General features: G+C 42.4%; 1 protein-coding gene across 5 annotated transcripts in view; it reads left to right on the forward strand.

Moving 5' to 3' along the window:
- IPO8 (importin 8) overlaps positions 1-17,032 on the forward strand; it is a 37,340-nt gene extending 20,308 nt beyond the window's left edge. For 2 of the 5 annotated variants that reach the window (XM_053405160.1, XM_053405162.1), the window contains exons 15-25: positions 177-337; positions 2,485-2,610; positions 2,807-2,873; positions 3,500-3,658; positions 4,210-4,307; positions 5,951-6,046; positions 8,171-8,391; positions 13,001-13,206; positions 13,651-13,869; positions 15,223-15,339; positions 16,710-17,032. In XM_053405160.1, the coding sequence (XP_053261135.1) occupies positions 177-337; positions 2,485-2,610; positions 2,807-2,873; positions 3,500-3,658; positions 4,210-4,307; positions 5,951-6,046; positions 8,171-8,391; positions 13,001-13,206; positions 13,651-13,869; positions 15,223-15,339; positions 16,710-16,804 (1,565 nt within the window). In that variant the 3' untranslated portion in view covers positions 16,805-17,032. The remainder of the gene's footprint in view (positions 1-176; positions 338-2,484; positions 2,611-2,806; positions 2,874-3,499; positions 3,659-4,209; positions 4,308-5,950; positions 6,047-8,170; positions 8,392-13,000; positions 13,207-13,650; positions 13,870-15,222; positions 15,340-16,709) is intronic. The other 3 variants (XM_053405163.1, XM_053405164.1, XM_053405161.1) reach the window with 2 other exon arrangements.
- The last annotated feature ends 1,265 nt before the right edge of the window (positions 17,033-18,297 follow it).

Below are 18,297 nucleotides of genomic sequence, written 5' to 3' on the forward strand. Positions count from 1 at the left end.
TGTACCTAAGAAGCATTGATAAATAGATAGACAGATAGATATCTATATTTTATCTTTCTATCATTTTATCTTATCTATCTAAGGGGTTTAATCCTAATCCAGAGCTCCTTGCATCTACATTTAGCAAATGACCCCTTCTATCTTTTTCTGTGTTGTTTTTCTGTGTGCCTTTTTAGCAAAGGAATACATTAAGCCCTACATCAGGCCAGTTATGCAGGAGCTGCTGCTTGTTGTTCGGGAGACTGAGAACGATGATCTCACCAATGTAATCCAGAAGCTGATTTGTGAATACAGTCAGGAAGTAGCAACAATTGCTGTTGAAATGACACAGCACCTGGTAAGAGATAGCAGTGCTCTCATACAGAGGAAAACTTCTGATGTTTCTGGTTCCAGTGATATTGTTGGAATCAAGAATTTATTAAGGGATGTGTAGCTTCCAGCTTTGGCATTGTAAAGACCAGTCTGCATGTCTATAAAAATAAGTTTTAAACGACTTGAAAAATATTAATTGAATGCATTTCTCATTTTAACTCAATACAAGGCAGTACATCCTGGAAACTTTCCATGTGGTTTTCCCCATACCACATTAACCCTAAATATCGAAACATTTGTTATACTGATTTTTAAACTGTTTTTTAAAATTGTATCCTGGTTTTCAAAAACACTCAACCTGGATTGCTCTATTTTCCCCACCTCACATTCTCAGCTGTTTACATGCATTTCAGGCAGGTTTATAGTCTGTGGAACTAAACTCTTACATCAAGAGTGGAGAACCCGTGAACCTCCAGGTGTTGTTGGACTCTGTCTCCCTTCACCTCCAGTCAATAGGGCTGAGGATGATGGGAGCCAGAGTCAGACAACACCTGGAGGCTCTCAGGTCTTACGCTTAACATGCACACCTCGTCTTCATCCAAAACTGCAACTAGGTCTAAGTACAGTGGTACCTTGGATTACAGATGCTTCAGGTTACAGACACTTCAGGTTACAGACTCCGCTAACCCAGAAATAGTACCTCAGGTTAAGAACTTTGCTTCAGGATGAGAACAGAAATTGCGCGGCGGCAGTGGGAGGCCCCGTTAGCTAAAGTGGTACCTCAGGTTAAGAACAGTTTCAGGTTAAGAACGGACTTCCAGAACGAATTAAGTTCTTAACCTGAGGTACCACTGTAATTGTCTTTTCTCACATCCCACCTCTCCTCCTTTCTCTCTCTACTGCTAAATATTACCTTGTAAGCTGCTTGGAGCAAGGACCAATCTAGGACACTACAGTGGTACCTTGGTTCTCGAACTTAATCCATTCCAGGAGTCCATTCAACTCCCAAAACTGTTTGAAAACCAAGGCGCGGCTTCCGATTGGCTGCAGGAGCTTCCTGCACTCAAGTGGAAGCTGTGTCGGACATTTGGCTTCCGAAAAACGTTCGCAAGCCAGAACACTTCCGGGTTTGTGGTGTTCGGGTGCCGATTTGTTCGACAACTAAGCCGTTTGAAAACCAATGTACCACTGTATAAGGTTTGGTTTAGTTTAGTTTAGTTTAGGTATAGGTCGCTTTTCCACAGAGAATTGTGCTCCAAGTTCCTCACAACAAGCAACTCGGTGTATCTCAGTGGTAGAGCATGTGCTTTGCATGCTGAAGGTCCCGGGTTCGATCCCTGTCATCTCTAGGTAGTGCCCTGCTTGAAACCCTGGAGAGCCGCTGCCAGTCAGTGTAGACAATACTGAGCTGGATGGGCTACTGGTCTGACTTGGTATAAGACAGCTTCCTATGCTTATTATCAGCATACCAAACATTTGAAACGATATGTATAATTTGTTACAAAACATGTCAATCAATTCACATAAGACCTTATAAGATCAGATAAATAGGATAAGTTCAACAGTACAAAGAAATAATCTATATACAGTGGTACCTCGGGTTACATACGCTTCAGGTTACAGACTCCACTAACCCAGAAATAGTGCTTCAGGTTAAGAACTTTGCTTCAGGATGAGAACAGAAATTGTTCTCCAGCGGCGTGGCAGCAACAGGAGGCCCCATTAGCTAAAGTGGTGCTTCAGGTTAAGAACAGTTTCAGGTTAAGAACAGACCTCTGGAACAAATGAAGTACTTAACCTGAGGTACCACTGTACAGAGAAAACTCAAAGTTCAGGATGGGGGCAGGCACAGGGAAGGCTACACTACAAGTTCTAGTCTTGCATTCCAAGGGCCAAGCTAAACTGCTAAAATGCAGTTTGGGAACTAGATAGTTCACAGCTGGCTCACTCAGTAGAGGAGGCCAACACAGCCAGTGGGAAGAGCTGTGGAGGGCAATGATGGTAAGCCCTCTTCCCCAGGCTTCCAGGTGTTCTAACTGCTAGTGCAGGACTTACTCAAAGGTGCTGTGCCCGTTGATGGCTTTAATACATAATAATAATTCATCGTCTCCAAGGATGCTTCTCCATTGATGCAGGCTGGTTCTCCGTTGTTTTGTGTCTTGATTTCTTTAGGCAGAGATATTTGGGAAAGTTCTCCAAAGTGAAGAATATGAAGAACTGGAGGATAAAACTGTCATGGCTATGGGGATCCTTCACACAATTGATACAATCCTTACTGTCGTGCAAGACCACAAGGAGGTGAGCCTTCTCCATCACTTGTCAACAGGTGGCGCTGTGGGCCTATTCTGCCCCACAAAACTTTGCCTACAGCTTTCAGCCAGTCATAATTTTAAAACAGTTTTAAGTTTAGCTTTTTGTTTTAGGGCAACTGTTCATTTAAACAAAAGCATCCAGTTGTTACTTTCATGCTATAAACAGTCTCTGTCTCTTCTAGATAACTCAACAGTTGGAGAGCATTTGCTTACAGATCATTGGCCTCGTCTTGCAGAAGCACGTAATAGGTAAATTTAAAAAGCTGACCTTCTAGAAAATATTGCCAGATTATTTGTTTGTGCTTGTATTGCAGAGAACTAAAAGCCAGTCTTAAATTAGATATTAGAATATAGTACATCCTCTTATTCCAGCCAGCCTTTGCCAATCTGGTGCCCTCCAGATGTTTTGGCCTGGATTGGTGAAGGCTGCCTTAACAACATCTTTTCTCTGCTATCCACTTCAGTTTAGGCATAAATAAGTCACCTGTTGTGAATTTACTTTTGTTGCACATTAGACATATAGATTGCTTTCAGTAGTGTGAATTGGAAGGCCAAAGGAACAACAATCAATTCAGTTCTAGACATACCTGGGGAAGTGACAGTGGGGCACACAATGGGAGTATAGTAGTGTAATGCCCAGGTTCAAATTGCACTGAATGTGCAGTTTTGTTTAAGCTCTGAATCAAGTCTATGCAGTGCTGGTTGGTAAATTCCTTACCGTCACACCTTCAGGTGAACTGGCAAGCTTGCTGTCAGAATACCGCAAGGAAGACATGATTGCAAAACATGTTTGCTGGTTAAAATTGCTGTATAAAGGATTGATAATGGTATGAATCTTTGCAGTTTGTGTGGGATTTGCAAACTTTTATTTTCAGACCTCATCAGATCTGCGGGGGTTTCCCTTTCAGAGTTCTATGAAGAAATCCTCTCTCTAGCATACAGCTTGACGTGCCATCTTATCTCACCTCAAATGTGGCAGCTTCTGGGTGTCTTATATGAAGTATTTCAACAGGATTGCTTTGAGTACTTTGCAGGTAATGAGCTCTGTAGTGTGTTCTGAAATGGGATTGACTGATGTTATAATAACCTGAGAGGCTGGAGCAGTAGATCTGTTCAAGTAACTCGATTTGAAGTATTATGTTGGCTAGCAGTAGTTCAGGAAGCTATGATGGAGTGTATCAATTGTCAATTTGTCTCAGCTGAGTGAAAACAAGCTTGCATTGTTCCTCAGTGCTATAGATTCAGAGCTGCATGTGCACGGGATAGCCTTGTGCAGAGTGGTGTGCACTTAAATTGGACTGTGGCAATCCAGTTTCTGAGACCTATATAAACTCTGCATATTGAGTAAATTTGCACATTTCCTGCTTCCGTAATTTTATTCCGTCATGCAGCTGGCTTCAGGGATTGTCAACACACTTCTGGAATTTCTTTGGAGCCCTAGGAACTAGAAACTTGTTCCCCCCCCCCTTTAAGTTATGTATGTGTTTATAGTGCTTGTTAACATGTACTATGCCAGGAAAACAACTCTACAATGCTAACCTTACTTTTGCTCTCAAGCTTAACTGTTTTGCTTGCCTCTGTCTAGATATGATGCCTCTCTTGCACAACTATGTCACTGTTGATACCGATACGTTACTGTCAAATCCCAAAAATTTAGAGATAATTTACACCATGTGTAAAAAGGTAAGTATTGCCATTGTTCATACCTTTACCAACTAGGTATCAAAAATGACTATGAAAAAGTGACCAAAAAATGTAGCACAGGGTGAAATGTAAAGGTCACAAGTAGTCCTGTTTAGACCCGCTTTTAGCATACATTCTCTGCTTGCTTCCTTTCAGCAGACTTCAAATCCAGGGTCTGAGGGTCATGCCTGCATGTTACTCTGACAGGATGAGTGTAGTTACTTATACCCACTGATTTTGGACATGGTATGGCTTTCTAAAAAAACAGGATTTTTCTGCCCATGCCATATGTTGGATCCTCTTCCCATTCTGTTACTTCTTTCACTTAGCTTCATAGCACATCAGCATGCAAGACACCCGCTTTACAACTAGAAATGATGTATAAAAGGTAAAGGTACCCCTGCCGGTACGGGCCAGTCTTGACAGACTCTAGGGTTGTGCGCTCATCTCACTCTATAGGCTGGGAGCCAGCGCTGTCCGCAGACACTTCCGGGTCACGTGGCCAGCGTGACAAAGCTACTCTGGTGAGCCAGAGCCGCACACGGAAACGCCGTTTACCTTCCCGCTAGTTAGCGGTCCCTATTTATCTACTTGCACCCAGGGGTGCTTTAGAACTGCTAGGTTGGCAGGCGCTGGGACCAAACAACAGGAGCACACCCCGCCGCGGGAATTCGAACCGCCGACCATGCGATCGGCAAGTCCTAGTCGCTGAGGTTTTACCCACAGCACCACCCGCGTCCCATAATGTATGATGTATACCCTACACAAAAACATGCTAGAATACTGTAAATGTGTTTGTCTTTTAAATACATGAGCTGTACCAGAAAAGAGGACAAACACTTATTCTGTTCTTGAATATTCAGTTTCGGTTGCTCTTCCTAATGTGCTTGTTCTGGGCAAAGTCCCACAGAGGATTAGTAGAGTTGCCTTTTTCTAGTAGAGGGCCTGCTTTGGCTCAGTTTGCTTGAGCAACACGGAGCTTTTTGCTCTGCCATGCCATGCATCCTCTTTGCTTTTAGCATGCCGAGGTCTGAACACTTGAGGTAGATCTGCTGGGATTGACAGTTGTGTGTTGCATGCAGGCTTTGTACTAAATGGCCTTTTGGCCTATTCTAGCTCTATGAATCTGACAGTGAGACTTGAAAACAGAGTAACAGATCCGAGCTCTCTTGCTTTTTGCTCACTGAGCCTGTTGAGCATAATGTTTTGAGAACTCTTAATTCACATACGGATTCAGACCACAATGTTCAAGATTCTACCCTGTTTTTGAAGGCTGGGGATCAATTTCCGTTAGTGCCACTTAACTCCACGGAAAGGAATAAAAGTGCCAATACTAAGACTCCCATTATGGGAACACCTAAAAATCGTTACCTTTCAGATTTATTCTTTATCCCTTATTTCTGTGTAAGCTCGTGTGATTAGCACTTCTGTTTTTTGTCTGCTCTTCTCTTGTTATCCAGTTACGTTGGATGCCTTGCTGATTATTCAGATAAGAGGTCATACTGTATTGGAAAATATGTTTCTCAGATATGACATGAATGGTTCAGAACAGTTTCCATTTACACCCTGAGCAAACATGTCCTGTTTGGGCATGTTTAGTGTCAACTGTCTTCTCAGTAATTTGTTCATGGTTTTGTTGCTAGGTATTAACTGGTGATGCAGGAGAAGATGCCGAATGCCATGCAGCCAAGCTCTTAGAGGTCATTATTCTGCAGTGCAAAGGGAGGGGTATTGACCAGGTAATCATAGAATCATAGAGTGGCATACAGTTTTTCCTTTGCTGATGATCATTAGATAGAACTAGCTTGAGATGGGTCTAGTTTGTGCTTGGAGGAATGGGCTATTTGGCCTAGGTTATTTTTTTTGTAGTGCTGGGCTAGGTGCCAATTTGATTCAGCATAACAGATGGGGCAAAACATGGCTACCTTGGCAAGGAATTCCACAGTCTAGACACAACCACTGAGAAGGCCCCTTCTCCAGTCCCAAGAGGGCCTCCACAGAATACCTTAGTAAGCAAGCATGTCTTAGTAAGCAAGCTTGAATTCTACTCAGTATTGATCCAGAGCAGTATTCCAACTAATAGTTAGCAGAGTAAAAATTTAAACGTGTTGCAGGATTCCCAAACAATAGACCAGAGGCCATTAATATTTCATCCAGCAGAGCTTTACTGCTGCTGAAGGCAAAGGAGCATAATGGTCACAAATCCAATACATTCAGGATTGGCACTGCCCATAAGAAATCCAGTTGCAGCAGACTTAACTTAAACTTACAATAACTTATAATAAGACTAAACCTTATCACTAAGCATACTATATACAGAACACCACACCAGAAAGAAAGAGAGATAGAAAAGAGTGAAACCCAGGCCCCTTCTGTCCTTATTATTTTAGTCAGCATGACCTTGACAGGAAGAGATAACAGGACCTGTTTAAGCCAGCTGTACTCAGCTTCCCAAACATCAGGAACCTTCTGCTTGTTTCTTTCACACAGAGAGGCTTTCTGAACCCTCTTGAATTAATTAGAATAAGAAAGATCTCTACACATCAGATCAGTACTTTCTGTACCAAGAAATGTAAACTGACAGGCAGTCCTTTAGATATCCCTGTCCCAAACCATAAAGGCTTTTCAAGGTCACCACCAGCCCTTTTGCCAGTCTGTTCCTTCAGTCAGACGGCCACCTGCCGCCCACTGCTCTGTGGGTGTGAGCTGCATGGGAACCTTGGGCATTGCCACCTTTTCCTGTTGGCAGCTGACAAAATTGGGCAAGAGGAGAACAGCAGGGATGTTGAGGGGGCGAAGTGGGGTCATGGTGGGATGCCAAAGGAGAAGAGAAAAAAGGGGGGCAATCTGGGGAAGCAGATAAAGGAAAAGGTTGAACAGGGAGTTGGGGAGGTTGGAGGCTTCCCCTCCAAAGCATCCTTCATCTATCATAGGACCTCCAGGTGTAGCTGAACTCCACAGCCCCCGCAAGCATGGCCAATGGGTGTTCCCCACACCTGTTCTATCAAACTGAGAAGTTATAATCTGGTGGTGAGAATTTAACCACCAGATGGCGCTCTGGGTGCTTTGAAATATTTTAATAAAAAATTGCCTCTGCTTCTCTGGCCTTCTGCTTCCAAAATTGATTGCCAACGTTCTGGCAGTAGCTCTTCTGCTTTGTTCATTACACAAGTATTTGGTGGTATCATTGAGCTGGTGGTTAGGTGGGACTCATATGATGGGCTACAAGCTATCTCAGAGAACTGACCGGTCTAAATTATTCATATTTAGCAGAGTTGCATATTTTTTCTTATTTTGCATACCCCCAGGGGACAACAAAGAGCTTCATAGGGTAGCGAAGCTTTGCTTCCTGACAACTGGAAATCTTGTTCAGCAGTTTCTTTGGCTTTCTGAGATTTCATCAGGCATAGTTCCCATTTCTTCAGTAATCGCTGGACTGAAAAAAAGAAAGAGCCGACTTTAAAAAGAAAAAGCCAAGATTCTTAGGAAGCAGTATTCTAGAGCCAGTATCTCATTATATGGTTTTATAACATAATTTCCCCATCAAAGTCACGTAAGGAATTGTGTGCTGTATAGTTGCATGCTTGTGAGGGAGCAATGGGGAAACCTGTGGCCCTCCAGGTGTTGCTGCGATCCAGTTCTCATCACCTGCAGCCAGCATGATCAATGGTCAGAGGTGATGGGAACTGTGGTCCAGCATAACCAGGAGGGCCACAGGTTCCCTGACCCTTCATCTAAGGAAAGGTAATTCTAATTGTAAGTTAAAGCCTTTTAATGCCTGGAACTTTCTCTGAACATATTTCATTTCTCCACTTTCCCTTTGCTTCCTCTACCCCATGTCTCTCCCGTTTTTCTATCCTCAGTGCATCCCGCTCTTTGTAGAAGCTGTCCTAGAGCGCTTAACGCGAGGGGTTAAAACCAGCGAGCTCCGCACCATGTGTCTCCAGGTGGCCGTTGCAGCCCTTTACTACAACCCTGATCTCCTTTTGCACACTTTAGAGAACATCAGATTTCCTCACAACCCAGAGCCCATCACTGCACAGTTCATAAACCAGTGGATGAATGATACAGATTGTTTCCTTGGGTAGGTGTCCGGTGGTTTTTCTCTTTTCTTTTTTAAAAGATTAGGGCTTCTTGGAAAGCGACTTTTGACTTTGGTTTGCGTAGAGGGTCCAGGAAAGTATCAAAACCTGTGTGGAGGGAGGATTTTCCTTGACCTTCCCCACCAACTGCAGCTCCAAATTGTACACTGATATATTTTTCACAACAAAGAAAATCTATTTGGCTTATTTTTTAAAAATAACATCATATCCTCCAATCGTTTTGTTTTATACACACACACACTTTATCTCTGTTATGTTAAGAAGACTCCACGTCAGCCATAGAAATCCTCAGAAATTACTAACTGGCAAGAAGAAATAATACTAGCCATGCTATGTTCGCTTGGTATAGATGATATAGATATCTAAGATTGGTTCCCAAAGCAGCTTACAATGAAAATCCATACCAAATTGCAATTATAATTAGGGATATGTTACAGGTAGGTAGCCGTGTTGGTCTGCCGTAGTCGAAACAAAATAAAATTCCTTCCAGTAGCACCTTAGAGACTAACTAAGTTTGTCACTTCTTCTGAAGAAGTGTGCATGCACATGAAAGCACATACCAATGACAAACTTAGTTGGTCTCTAAGGTGCTACTGGAAGGAATTTTTTTATTTTGTTTCAATTAGGGATATGTCACTGTGCAGAAGAGGGAAGATGCTTTTCGCCTCTGGCTGTTGGTGGTATCATCTTGAATCCAGGCTGTTCTTTCCAGGGGACATACCGGCAGGCTTGGTTGCTGGCTGATAGTAAAGGTGATCACACACCCCCTGCAACGTCTTCTAATAGTGCCTGAATGGGTGGGGTGGGGGTATTTCAGACAAACCTCCTAAATGAGAAAGGTAAAATTATCTTGTGGAAATGATCAGAGGGGGCAATTGCAGTGGAAGTTTTACTGTTCTTTAAAATTGGCAGCTTTTTAAAGAAAAAGAGAGAGATGTCCCATCCCCATAGTTGAAAGCCGATTTCTTCTAAAACCATTTTGGATACCCGCCCCCCCCAACAAACAGCTTCCATACCCCAATTCCCCACTTGCGAATGAGGTGGCAAATTATAAGTCCCCTTCTCTCATCCCGAAATCATTTTTGGGGTTGAATCTCACCCCTGAAGTGAAAGTGAAACAGCAGCCTCCAATTCACCATTTGCAAATGGCTTTTTGACCCCCCCCCAAAAAAAATCATAGGCTTTAAGAAGCTCATGTCTTCCCTCTCAGTGCATGTAGCGTGTGCCTCCCAATTCTGTCTTAATGGGTGTATAGAAGTCATTTGCTGTATATAGAGTCCGGAGTTTTAAAGTGTTGTGCTCCCCACATGCAGCATCTGTGTGAGTAAGGGATTTTTCACAACCTGTGCGTGGCAACATTTATACTGAGCTGTAGATTTCTTAACGATAAGGAATTTCAGATCATACTTGAACCTGTTGTGTTGCTGAATTTTGTTGTGTTCGGAAGTCATTTTCTGTGGACAATTACGATGAACAGTAATAGACGGTTGTCCTTTAAGGCTGAGGAGGAAACATTTAACAAGAACCGGAAGCCATTTACTGTGGCTGTCTTGACATCTTGTAATATTCGTTCTTGTCTTGGAGTCGATGTTATGTAACTGCAAAGAATTACAGTGTCTCATAAATGCAGTTTTAACATGACATTTACTGCTCTAGTGAGTGCGTTGTAAAAGGGCTTTATTACATTCTGTGGTTAGGGGAGCTATCCAGCTTTCAAAGGTGCATCAGCGGCAGAATGTAACTCTTTAGTATATATTTTAAAATAAAAAGGCTTTTTGTCCTGTTGTGCCAATTAAAAAACAGAAGACTCTTCATTCAGTTTTTTGCTTCTAAGACTTTCCCCCTTAGGCGATGGTTACATCATGACCAATTTATCTAAGGCTAAGGGGCAAGAGTGGACAACTTATTTGGCACTAAGGGCCTAGTTTTTGCCATCATATTCTTCATCTCATTATAAAGATTAGAAACTTGTTTTAAAATTTAAAACTGAGATTTTCCGGAATTCAACAAACATCCAAGAGCAGAAGACCTTGGCTTAGCTAGCAAATGCAGACAGTGGCTAATTCTGCATTTGAACCTCATGTACTTTCTGCATTCTATACTGCTGCCACCTTGTGTTTAGGAAGGAAGCCATGTTCCTGCACTGCATGGGGCTGGACTAGAAGACCCTCGTGTTCCCTTCCAACTCCACAATTCTATGATTCTAAGAACTTATACTGAGTCTGTTGGTCCATCTAGCTTAGTACTGTCTACACTGACATTCAGCATAAACATTACTGAACTAGATGAACCAATGGTCTAAGCACCTTCCTGGGTTCCTGTTTTATTTTAAATATTATTGTTTTAGCGCTTTGGTGTTTGTCCCCTTTGGTTCCTTAGGTAGACTGGGTGGGACATAAATTTAATAAATAATACAAATAGCGACGATGGGGATTTTCTAGTCCAGCCACATCTGGTGGAGGGCCACAGGTTCCCTATCCTTCCTCTGTAAAAATGTCTCCTAAAGAAGGGAGACCAAAGACATGGGTAATTCATGCTATGCTCATTCAAACCTTGCAAGCTTGAAGCTCTCTTGGTTCCTGTTCTGTGATCTCCCTCTCACTAAAGGCCCATTTTGAGTTACCCTCATGGTCTTGAAAATATATTTCCCCCTTCACAGTGAATCCTCTTGTGAGTTACTTGAAGGATATTCTTAACAATTTTGTTTCTTAAAAAATATGTTGAGCCCAGTTGGAGCATTAATTTAAGGTAGAGGCACATGCTTTGAATGCTGATAACACTTTTCAATAAAAGGAGCATCCCAAGTCTTTGAGGTAAAAAAATCTTCTTCCCCCCCCGCCCTCTCCCTTCTCTCCGCCAAATATTTCACTGTTTATTGCTCCTATTTGCAGTGGTCCGTCTGCCAATTTTCATTCCGTACAAGAGTGCTCTTCAGCCCAATTGAGATTAATTTTTCTGTCAGATTTATAGTTGGTCCCACGTCATTATAATTCTCCAGAGGGCAGGGCATCTGCTTCATTAGTAACCGCATGTGTTTGTTTAGCAGCGGACTCTTTGCAAATTATTATTCTTGGGCGGGGGGGAAACTTTGGATAATAACTGGCTATGCCGTTTTACAGGGATGTAACAGCACTTCTGTGCCCAGGAAAGACACTAAAATCTGTGCCACGTTTTTTCATTCCATTTTGTGTGTGTACAGCCTTTTCAGTTCTTTTCAAATCGTATTATTTTGTATTATTTCAAACCATAAATGGTCTCTTTTGTTAGTGTCAGGGGCCACATGATAGGACCACCTTGGACACCTTTGGATACAAGGTGGAGTATGCGCTTAGTAAAATGTTTAAATGATGAGCAGGGCCGGCCCACCCATGAGGCAAGGTGAGGCGACCGCCTCGGGTGGAAGGATCTGCAGGGGCAGCAGATCCAGCCTCCAAGGAATGCTTCACCCTGCTGCTGCCGCCCCTACCCCAGTGGCAGCAACAGCTGTGGTGAGCTCCTTGGAGATGGGAACTGCTGTCTCCTCAGCATCCGTACTCCAGTGCCAGCTCTACAGTGGCTTCTTGGCGAATATAAGGCACTGCTGTTCTCCTCCCACCCTTGTTCCCATTGTGGAACTTCATTCACCCCTTCTTCCCTGGAGGGGGACAGCATTTTGTGGTTTGCCTCAGGTGTCAAAATGTCTTGGGCCGGCCCTGAGAATGAATTTCCCACACAGTCAAAAGAGCAAACAACTCTTCTTTTTCCTCAAACCCTGCTCCGCCCCCCTACTCCAAACAGGTGACTGCACATTGTCACCCTCCCCTGACTGCTTGCTTGTTTCTATGTGGTGACCAATACGTAGACCCCCTGTCATGCCGTTCTGCAGCATGAAAATTTAAATGCATGATGTAAATGAGATACTTAATTGGAGTTCCCTTGTGTAATCCTTTATTTTTATTTTTTTTCTGATGTTGTTGTTGATTTCTTTTTGTTTGATCTTGTGGTGTTTAGTGTCACTGGCTTTTGCCGTAATAAAACTTGGAATTGGAATTGGAGTTCTACTATGGCTGCCACTTTGAATCGTTTGGCTGATGTTTGGGTTTTTCTGCTTCTTCTAGCTCCCGTCTGAATTTTGCTTCAGGAATTTCTGCATCTGGTGAATTTTTAAATACATAATTAAAAGTTTTGTTCGTTCCCGTTAAACAGTGTCTATAAAAAAAGAAAGGAAAAGCAGCATTGGCCTGTGTAAGGGAAGCATCCCAGTATGCGTTGTCCTCATCTACAACCCAAGACAGGGAGGCCTCTTTCAGAGAGCCTATTTGGTTGTTATGCTGCCACCTCTGAGAGTGATTGGGAACCAGAGCAGAACCTCCCAGGCCGCTCTGAAAGTAATCCTCAGCCTTTGACAGCTGAGATGTGTTTTTATACACATCTCTGTTTTCTGATTTAAACTGTATTGGTTTCTTGTTTAATTTCTTTTACCTGGTTTTAAATTGTGCGACTATAAATTGTTGTAACGTGGTCTGAGATCTCATCATGAAGGAGGTTCAAATAGACCTGTAATAAATAAAAACGGGAGATTCTCACTCATTTGTGTGTATGTGTGTTTAGCCTCCATGATAGGAAGATGTGCATCATAGGGCTGAGCATTTTGATGGGGCTGCCCAACCGACCTCCTGCAGTAGATGCTGTGGCTGCTCAGATTGTTCCGTCGGTCCTCCTTCTGTTCCTGGGACTGAAACAATTGTGTGCCACCAGGCAGCATACGGAACATGAAGAACATGCTAAATCTGAAAAGAATGATGCAGAAGATAATGGTAAAATAATTAATATACATGTGTTCATTTCAGTGGAGAGGGCAGGGGATGGTTGCTATAGCAATACTGTTTCATCAGCTATCATTTTTCTATTTGTTACTAGCAAAAATACCTGTCATAATGTCTTTCAGCTTCCTTGAGAGGGAGGGACTGCATATTTCAAAAAATTCAGAAGTACTTTATATTCCCATATTGCGTTGCTGAATAACCCTCTCTGAGAATTGGGCCACCTCCTAGAAGGATGATGGTCAGCAGTTTAATTTTTGCCTGAGTGTAGTGCTTTCCTTATTCTACATAGGTGAATTGCAACCGCTCATTTATGGGACAGCACTGGGGCCAGTTGTTCAGGAAATTTAGAATATTTTTTGCTCCCCCCCCAAAGTGCCCCATTAAATCCTGAATATATTGTGACATGCCTTCTATTAAAAATAAACTTTTTAACAGAAGAGATTCCAAGTGATGAAGAGGAGGCCAATGAAGTCAGCCAGGAGATGCAGGAAAACCATACAGGTGGTGGCGGTGATGCAGGAGATGACGATGAAGATGATGACGATGACTGGGATGATGATGCACTGGAAGAAACTGCTTTAGAAGGTTTCAGCACCCCTGTCGACCTGGATGATGGTGTGGATGAATACCAGTTCTTTACACAGGCACTACTAGGTACATTCATCTGAAACCTAGAGCAATAGCAACAAAATCCACAAATGTCTTCTGTCTTCTCCAAGGCTACAAAATCTTTGTCAGATTCATTGTTATCTTTGGAGCACAACATTCAGTCAGCTCATTGGCCAACTTTCAGTCCAAAACATGCACTCTGTATCCTGCAAGGATTCTGTGAAACTCTAGTTGAACAGAAGATAGAGGAACCCTGCTAAGCTGGAAAACTCTTTGTTTTCTTCTTGCATTTCAGAAAGAGAATCGCAATCTCAAGCTGTTTTTCTGGGAAGGGCTAGCATAGCCTAACCCTGATTTTATTAGCATAGCCTAACTCATAAATAGCATAGCCTAACTCTCCCATCATCAGAAAGATCATAGTCAAGTGGTAAAAAAGCATATTTTTATGCCAAATGTCCCAGATTCAGATGTACACAAGTCTATTTTATTCAGGCAGATTGTTGGCTTTGGCAGTCAGAACTCTGGTTCAAATCCTCTTTGGCCATGACATTCAGATGTTGGCTTTGGGCAACTCTCTCTCAGCCTAACTTACCTCCCTGGATTACAGTGGTACCTTGTTTCTCAAATGGCTTAGTTGTCAAACAAATTGTCTCCTGAATGCCGCAAACGCAGAAGTAAGTGTTCTGGTTTGCAAATGTTTTTTTGGAAGCTGAATGTCTGAGGCGGCTTCCGCTTGAATGCAGGAAGCTCCTGCAGCCAATCGGAAGCCGTGCCTTGGTTTTTGAACAGTTTTTGGAGTCGAACAGACTATTGGAACGGATTAAGTTTGAGAACCAAGGTACTACGAGGTATGACTGTACTGTACTTTGAAAACAAAATGAGTTATCACTTCGTCAGGTGTCCTTGAGATTCTCCAAGCAAGGGCAGGATACAAAGATGATGGGTAAATTATTGCTTCTGGGGTGGGATGATTAAAACCAACAAGCTTAGGGGAAGGGCTGTAGCTGAGTGATAGAGCAAGTGTTTTGAAAGCAGAAGGTCCCAGACTCAATCCCTGGTATCTCCAGGTAAGGTTAGGAAAAGATCCTTGCCTAAAACCCTGGACAGCCACTGCCAGTCAGCATAGATAATACTGAGCTAGATGGACCAATGGCTTAATATAAGGCAGCTACTTGTCTTCCTAGTTTGTCATCAGAGATAAGTTGCCAAGTATGTCATACAGTCTTTGCTCACTGGAACAGGTATTTCAGCTCAATATACTGAAGCCAAAGGTAGAAGATTTCTACTTGTGAAAAGGATTGTTTTAATGATAATGGAGGAAGGTTGTGGTGGGTTGTGTATCTGCCTTTTCTTTCTGAAACTTTCTTAAAAGAAAGGCCATTATTTCTGTGTTGATAGCGATACAGAGCCGAGATGCAGCCTGGTACCACTTGCTGACAGCACCACTCAGCAATGATCAGAAGACTCAGCTGCAGGGCATCTGTGCGTTAGCTGAACACCGGAGGAGTTCAGCAGGTGAGTCTGTTTATTTACTGTGTTCCAAGGATATCTGTAGAAGCATGAATTGTACACTGCACAAATAAGAATTTTAATATTTGCAACCATGTCAAATAATTCAAGCTTCCTCAAGTTTAAAATAAAACAAAAACAAGTCTTAATGTTTGTATTATTCTGATTGCACAAAGAGAGAAGCACGTTCAATAGATTTTGTTTGCTTTTGCTCATTGTAAGCAGCCTTTGCGTACTGGATACTCTTTGGAGGAGGGGAGGTATCTTCAGTTCACAAGGGCTTCTATCCTTTTAAGAGGGACAGATAAGTCTTCAGATCAAAAGAGAGAATTCTCACTGTCCTTATCTTCCCTGTAGAGAAGAGGAAGATAGAGAAGTGCCAGGGAACATTTGGTGAGAGAGAAATTGGAGGCAATAAATATGTAACGGACACCACAGACAGCAGCAGTATGTATAGGATGGAGAAGCACAACTCAGAGGAAACTGCAAGCATGGCTCTTCTTCTGCCCTCCCAACTTTCTCTGTTTCAGTAAGAAAGGACAAAGAAACTTGGGTGAGGGAAGTAGAAATGGAGGTATGCAGCGAGTTTTAAAAGTCCACTGAGATTAAATTACAAAAAAGCATTTGTGGCTTTTTATATATTGCCACTATAAATAAGCTATCAACATAGTTTTTGGAACCATAGCTCAGTGACACAGGACATGCTTCAAATTTAGGCTCCCTGTTTCATTCCTGGCATCTCCAGTTCAAAGGATTAGATTGGTAGGTAATGATAGGAACCTCTGCTTGCCACTCTAGAGAGCTGCTAGACAAAGTAGATGGCACAGCGCTAGAAGGACCAATGTCCTGACTCAGCATAAAGTAGCTTTCTATGTTCCTTTGTTAGGCCTTGTTAGAGGTCCACTTTACACTGTTGTCACTTGGTATGTAGGACCAGTGATCTCTACAGAGAATTAGTTGCACACAAATTGAGTTTAGAGACTCCCTAAACAGTCTCTGCATTACCCACCCTTATTAGGACAGGAAGCTTAACCAAATGAATTATACAGGAATAGATTATTTCTACTTGTATGATACACCTATATATTACCTACTTGTCCGTACAAGCAAAATGTGGAAATTGCAGAGTGGGTGTTTTTCTATTGGGCTCAGTAGTTTTCCCTTTCCACTACAGAATATTACCCATCTCCAGTAGTGCAGGGACAATATAGAGGTATACAAATCTGCAAGATTATTTTGTTCCCCCCGCCTTGGTGGTACTTCAGAAATTTCAATCTTTTAAGAAAATAAATGCATGCATTTTGAAGGAGGTTCATTGGTGCTTTAAAAAAAACATACTTAATCTGTCTCTTAAACTTATTTCTTTTTAATTCTAGAATCAAAGAGGATAGAGCAGCAAACGGGCTTCACATTTGATAACAAAGGACTGGTCTCTTCATTTAACTTTGGCAATCCTCCAGGAAGCAACTGAAGGAGGAAAAGACGAAAGCTTAAGGGACTCTGCAGAATATTTCATTATTGCATTTTATTAAAACAGCAACACACATTTGTGACTTGTGAGCAGACAAGGGAAGGTAATGGAGTGCTCTGGAAGATGATTTCCTTTTGGGAAAGGCAGTGGTCAACCCTCTTTCCTCTCATTAGGACACTCTTTCTAACCAGCTACTGTAATGTATAAATTCTTGTGGTATTTTTCTAAGTTGTTGGACTGAAGAACGTCTCTGTTCCTGCTCTTCCCAGTGAAATGGGGAAGCAGCTGTATGGAATTGGATTGAGTTGCACTTCTCAGGTCTTTGCCATGTGAAATTGAAGGGGTCCTATGGATAACAGTGCCTTCTGTTGTATATGGATTGCCTGAACAAATAATTTTGGAGTGCATAGTGCATTTTTAAATTTTATTTTAAGGAAGGACATTTAATAGGCACACTTCAAATCTTGCTTTCCTCTAGTGAAATCATGGCTGTATTTTGTCAGTCACAAACTTCACACCGTTGGCTACGCAAACCTTTCAGCTTTCCCGAGTTCATCTGTATGTGTCCAGGGTAATAATTTCTCTTGGAGTTATCAAGAATAACCTTTATGTTCACAGCTGTTACCAGAAAGCAGACCTTCCCATGGAAAATATTTCTTTAGATTTCTACTTGGGGTTTGTTGATGCAGTGGTTTTCAAACTATCTGCCTTGAAGGAATCCTTTCTGTGTTGCCCTGTCTACCAAGGAATCCATTGTGCATTGCAGTAGGTCCTGGAGCATAGCCCTTCTGACTTTTTGAGCCTGCGACCTGACATGTTGGGTGGGTCTCACTATTCTCTCTTTCAGGGAAGCTGGTTTGCCAGGCTCAATCTTATTATGAGCCCAAGGTGTCTCCAGAACAGTTTGGAAGCTATTGCTTTTAATGGGGGCATTGTAATTATTTGGGGGGGGGCAGTTTGTAGATGTAGCAATGGTGTGCCTGGCCTGGCATATTCAGATCTAGAACTATCCCATTGCTCTTGTGGATTTATTGATGTATTGGTAATCAAACAGTGGCCTTTGCAAGCAGTGGTTCTTTATATTGTCATCTGTCTTTGACAAGAATGAGGTTTTCCAGCCATGCCTGTGCTGAAAACCTACGCTTTAAAGAACAGCTTTTATTGGCTGCATCACTCAGGTTGTATCCAGCAACTGAGTGATCACAAAAATAAATAAATCTTAGGTTTAAAAGTCCAGTCTCCCGTAACATCAGAAATGAATTGGAACTAGGCATTGGTGAGAAAGGTTCTGCTCCACCCCTGTCTACCTGACCAAAGGTGGAGCAGAACAATGAGCCTATGTTCATATAGCTTACCTTGCATAAAGGGAAGAAGTGTCTTAAGAAACCAGGCATCTGATGGAGACTGGACTGAGTCTCTGGACTACCACTTTCCTATCCCTGGTACTCATTCTCCTTCATCTCCCACTGCCCATTGTTGTAGCCTATGTTTCC

The sequence above is a fragment of the Podarcis raffonei genome, chromosome 10 (assembly GCF_027172205.1).
Source record: "Podarcis raffonei isolate rPodRaf1 chromosome 10, rPodRaf1.pri, whole genome shotgun sequence".
NCBI classification, from domain to species: domain Eukaryota; kingdom Metazoa; phylum Chordata; class Lepidosauria; order Squamata; family Lacertidae; genus Podarcis; species Podarcis raffonei.